At 38.2% G+C, this 6,079-nt stretch overlaps 1 protein-coding gene across 1 annotated transcript in view; it reads right to left on the reverse strand.

The window, feature by feature from the left end:
- pear1 (platelet endothelial aggregation receptor 1) overlaps positions 1-1,885 on the reverse strand; it is a 60,035-nt gene extending 58,150 nt beyond the window's left edge. The window contains exon 1 of the mRNA XM_085292697.1: positions 1,687-1,885. Within this exon, the coding sequence (XP_085148823.1) occupies positions 1,687-1,694 (8 nt within the window). The 5' untranslated portion in view covers positions 1,695-1,885. The remainder of the gene's footprint in view (positions 1-1,686) is intronic.
- Positions 1,886-6,079: the final 4,194 nt, after the last annotated feature.

The raw sequence follows: 6,079 nt of genomic DNA on the forward strand, positions 1-6,079 counted from the left end.
TGAATCACGGCTCCTCTGTGACCCAGAGGTGCTCCAGAACAGGGATGAAACCTGAACGGCTTAATGAAGATCAAACAGAACAGAGGAAGATGAGAAAAGAGCAGAACTACTCCCAGCAACTTCCTTTGCCATGAATTGATGGAGGAAACATGCCAGACGAGCAGAGCTTTTTTGAGTCACGCTGTCTCTTGATAGTAGTTGGAAACGTTTTCAAAGCAGAGGCAGAGACGCCAAGAAAAAAAAACACACCCGGGAGGAAAAGTGTGCAAGTGCACGAAGCGGTGACACAACGGCAGGAGTTCATTTAAACAAGTGCTTTAATTAAAAAAGAAACAAGTATGACTAATATGTGACAGATGTTATGTGACATGACTGCTGGAGGTTTCTTCCTGTTAAAAGGGAGTTTTTCCTTCCCACTGTCACCAAAGTGTTTCCTCATGTGATTGTTGGGTTTTTCTCTGTGTGTATTATTGTCTATCTGCCTTGAGGCGACTGTTGCTGTGATTTGGCGCTGTTAAATAAAATTGAATTGAACTGAATTGACAGTTTGTAAGTAGGACAAGAATAATCTTTTCTGATTATTCTTGTCCTACTTGTCCTACTCCTCATCTGTCTCAACATTTAACATTGATGTTTTTGGACACACATCCAGTTCTGGGTTCAAGCCTTCCTGAGATTTCCTGGGGTTTGAACCCAGAACCTTAACAGTCTGAGGTTACAGCAATCACTGGTTTACAATAAAGATACAGAATGGGACTCGTCAGGATCAATTAAATGCTTCTCATTCAACTTTAATACACAGTTAGACTTTAAAATCCAATTTTTTCTTTATATATCTGGTTAAACACAGGCTGCCTTTTCATATTTCATCTTGTGCTACAAATATTGACCAACAAATGTGGACCTTCAAAGGTATTTTATGTCTAATAATCAATCACAAGTTTGAGTAGATTGTTCCAGTATAGTTTTCAAAGCTAAGTGTACACGATGCATTTCACATGAATGAAGACAAAAATGTAAAAATGTGATTTCAAATCAACCGCAACAGCAACCACATAATTCAGCTCCAACACCTTCATGGTACCCAACAGACGACTTTACTGTTGGTGATTATGATTCAACATAGAAAATACATTCAGGACACAGAAACGTGAAATCTTATTTAGAGGACAAGTTCACTAATAATGTTCACATGTGTATTATGTTGTAATGTAGCAGTATGAAAGTGGTCGTCTGCAGATTTACGGGGGATTTTATTGAATATTGATGCACATTATCTGATGAAAGCAGTGGCAGCCGAAGTATTCAAAGAAATGTAAAGACACGTTCAGAAACATGAATAAATGAAAACACGACCAGTAAAAGTAAGTACGTATTGTCTGAAAATGAAGTACCAAAAGTAAGACTCCACGAATATTATATTCTTAAATTATAGTGATCTATAATCGGTATTTAACTGAATGAATCATATTTAATTTATCCTTTTTTTTATTTCATGAGATTAACTGACGTTTTCGCCGTCTGGGGTGCAATAACAGCACATGCCTACACGCTACGTGTACGAGTAAGCAATTAAACAAAGGTGCATTCATTGACAGGTCAATAAGCAATAAATTATATTTGTTTTGTTTAGTTTATGTTTGTTTGTTTGTTTGTTTGTTATCTCGCTGACAGCCTGTTACTCACCTTGGCATCCAGGAACACGCAGACTCTCTGCAGCTGAAATATTTCACCTAAAAAGCGACTTCCGAGGACGAAACTGTGAAGAAAAACGGCGTTTGCTTTAGAGCCCATACACTTAGAAAAATCTTCAAGCCGGATAAACATTCACAAGTGAGAGAGAGAAAAAATAACGAGAGCAGTTTCTTCCAAACGAGGGAGGGTCGTAAAGTGGAGCCAAGGAAAGTGGAAAAACTGTGACAGCGAGGGGACCGAGAGAGGAGGAGGGAAGAGAAGGAGGGATAGAGCAGAGAGGAGGTTTAGGAGAGAGAGAGGGGGGGAGGTCTGCAGGGAGACTGGGAGTTGTTTTTGCCTTCGGTGGGCCTCCAGACCTTGATGTGTAAGTGTGTGTGTTTTGGAAATTTTCAGGAATAAGCGCTCCAGAGGGATAATACCTGGAAAAAAAAGTAAGTTTTGAGTGAGTGTGCAGGTGGAAAATACAGCTCAGATAGATCGTTGTTGAAATCAGAAGAGTTTCAGCAGGCAGCAAAGATAGTGAAAACGTGGAAACAAAATGAACAAGGTCGGGGGCAGGGGTCTTATGAAGTTTCAGCTGGTGCACGACAGATGACAAAAATCCAGAAATAGTCTAAAATATGTGAATTGATCCATGAAGGATTGAGTCTGTTGATCTAACCTCCGGGGGCAAGTGTCAATTCTTCACGAAATCTGCTCCGAGATTTTCTCATTGTTCAGAAACACACAATAGAAATGATCATTAGCCATTTTTGCTTTTCACACATAGACTGTATACAGATGATGAACCTAAACCCAGTGACGTCACCCAAGATGCTGCCATGTCAGTTTTATGGTTTCCCAGAAGTCACTATAGTTAGATGGCAGTATGAAGAGTTAAAAGCTCTCGCTAACACTTGGTGTGATCGGACAAAAGAGCCTAGAAACAGAAACCAAGCAGTTTGTCACATGTACTCATTCATATGGTATATTCTTCAGTATCTCTGACTCCCTGTGAATGAACTGAAACTGAAAGTCCAAGAAGTCACTGCTTTGTTTGTTTTCTGAATTTTAAAAAGAAAATCAAACTAAGAGCTTCTGTCTGCTGCCACCTTCACAAACCCTTTGGCTGTACGTGCAAGTCTCTAGAATTGTATATGAAAGAAATTACACATTGACCAATATGTTATATAAAAAACATAAATAAGATTTTCGATGTAATAAATCTACCTCTCCCAAAATGTTGGCAACTATTGTAAAAGAAAAAAAAGAGTGTTTGTTTTATAATTAATATAAAGTCGATAGCTTTCCAGATGTGCAGCGGATGGATTATGTATAGATTATACTGAGGATGCTGATGATGGAGATGTCAGACTGACAGCATGAAAAGCACTGACAGTGGCTGCAGTGGACACACATCATTGTTTTAACCTTCAGTTTACAGTTTGCTCTTCTCCACAGCTGACTGAATGACCAACTACAGCACAGGCAAGACTGGTTGTTTGTCACACTGCCCCCTAGTGGTACAGCATATATAGACTCTGCACATCAATGATGAACAGGCAGTTTGTGACATTTACTCATTCATATGGTATATTCTTCAGTATCCCTGTCTGCCTGTGAATAAACTGAAACTGAAAGTCCAAGAAGTCACTGCCTTGTTTGTTTTGCATTTTGAAAAGAATCAGACTAAGAGTTTCTGTCTGCTGTGAGGAAACCACATTCACAAGCCGTTTAGCTGTACGTGCAAGTCTCTAGCATTGTATATGAAAGAAATTACACATTTGCCAATATGTTTTGTAAATAACATAAATAAGATCTGCAGTGTAATAAATCTAGTCATCAGGACTGGCTTCACTTTTGAGAGCCAGGATGTTCATCCATCCTCTATAAATACTGTGTGACTGATCAGTTCCTTCTGCAGTATTTGATGGTTAATAAATTCCTGTGTGCGCATCATATAACCACGGTTAATGGTTACATGTGACGAAAAAGAAAGCACCTGAACAATTATAAACAGATTTGTTTCTTTTATGTGTTGAACATGTGGTACAGTGAACATAGAAACAATTTATACTTACAGTGTAAAGTTACAATCTGCACAAATATATTAATACATAAATATGTACAAAATAGATACATTTGCAAATAAATGTGTAAACATATAAAAAGCATTAAAAAGTACAAAACAGATTAAAAGGTAAGTTTCTTTAGCTTGAAGTCAAACAATAAATGCTGAGTTGAATTCTCTCCTTCCTTTTTCTTCTACTTTTGACTTCTGTCTTTTGGGGGTCACCACAGCAGATTTCACCCAATCCCTGACATCCTGCCCGTCACACCAACCCTCTGCATGCTCTCCTTCACTAAAACTACCAATCGTCTCTGTGCTCTTTCTCTTTACTGCTGATTTTTGGAGAATCTTTGTGTATCTTTCTGCATAAGCAATACCATTGCAAACAAACACAAATGCAGTACTATAAAAAAGGCTTCACGTGTTTGAATCCTGAACTCTTTCTAATGGCCAGCAGGGCTTGACTCATATGATTCTCAGTCAGATTCACTCCACACTGGTCACATCGCTGTCTGCAGGGGTTTACTCCCAGTCAACTACCAGAGCTATTGTCTACAGACTTTTAGTCATGTGTCTTCTCTTTCTTCACCAGTCTGCACCAGTCTCTCACAGACAGCTGTGTAATAGCCTCCTGCTCCCCAAACAGTAGGCCAGCTGATAACCAGAGTGTTCAGGATGCCTGTTTCCCTCCTGCTGGGTGCTGACACAGATAAACAGCTCATGGATGGAGGCCTGTTGGAACAAACATCCTCACTGTGAGGAAACCAGTGCAGAGGCTAAATAAAATTGTTTCCTGCCGTCCCACAGAGTGGACACTGATGGATGGCCGACATCATTTAAGTGTCGCTTTTAGCTTTCCCCGGTAAGGTCAGAAAAGGTATCCGAGGAACGCAAACATCTGCTGATGTGAAGCAATCCTGGGCGTAACTGCCTGTTACACCCGGCAAACACCATTCCCAACATTCAAGTCAATTCGGTTTCTTCATCCTGAAAACATGCTACTACCAACTGCAGCTGATGATCTCTGTCAGTTTTATGGTTAAGTTTCAGCTGCTGGTTGAAATATGATATCTAAAGAGTCAGTGTTGATCAGTTTGTATGTAGAGAGAGGCAAAAAGCACTGTGTAGAGTAAAAAAAAATCTTTATTTGGAATTTTGAGTCCTCCCAGAGAAAAAAGGACTATCTGAAATTATTATCAGTAATATAGTAAATGCATAGTGCATGGTTTGGGGTATTTTGACAAGTTAATCTCATATAGGGAGATCTTGAATTGTTAATTCTTCTTTAAAAAACGTATTCATCAGAAAGGAGTGCAGCCATTAGTCAGTTTTTCCTCTGTGTGCAGGAATAAACCTGGAAAAACATCTGTATTAATACCAATTCTTAAAATATGTCTCATTTTTAATGTCAGTAAGAGAACACATTTGCACCACCCCAGGCTTAACAATTGATTGTTTTCTTATTCTTTCTGGTATGTAATGCTGCCACCTACTGACACAGAGTCAGTCATTAAAAACATCAACCCTGCATGACGTTGTTTGAAAGGCCACACACACACACACACACACACACACACACACACACACACACACACACACACACACACAGAGAATACAAATTTAAATTAAATTAAGCTTAAAATCCTAGAAGCACTGAACTGATTTGATTTTGTAATAAAATGGTTACATTTGTACTTCCATGTGCCTCTTCACCTCACTGTGCAATACCTTTTGTGCAATACTTTTGTAAATAGTCAACAGTGCAATAGACTCAATACTTGAAATGTGCAATTCACTTGTATTTTTATTTTTATTCCTATTTATTCTATTTATCCCCTTCGTATGTTTTATTTATATTGTCTCTGTATTTATATATATGTGTGTGTGTGTGTGTGTGTATTGTATATATATATATATATATATATACACACACATACATACATATATATATATATATATAATATTCTGTAACTCTGTAACTTCTGTCGGTGCTGTGCTTTTTTGGAAATCGAATTTCCCAGAGGAACCCACCCGAGGGATTAATAAAGTTCTATCTAATCTAATCTAATCTCTAATCTAATGTGGCTCGTTTTCTGTTATTTTTCCATGTATGAAATGCTGATATTATAGCGTTTCCTGAACTTCCTCATTGAACTGGTTTTATTTATCTATGAATTTATTCATTGGGATAATCTTTTCATTGTCATCAGTGTGGTACTCTGATTTTAAATACACAGGTGTCATTTTCACTTGTTGATAACAAGTACATTCAAACAAACTGTGTAAACTGTGTAACCACATGTTTAGGGGACAAAGTGGCCATGAATACAACAA

This window comes from Mchenga conophoros, linkage group LG11 (genome assembly GCF_057382185.1).
Source record: "Mchenga conophoros isolate Kocher_MC1m ecotype Shallow Benthic linkage group LG11, M_conophoros_male_GT1.1, whole genome shotgun sequence".
Lineage (NCBI taxonomy): Eukaryota > Metazoa > Chordata > Actinopteri > Cichliformes > Cichlidae > Mchenga > Mchenga conophoros.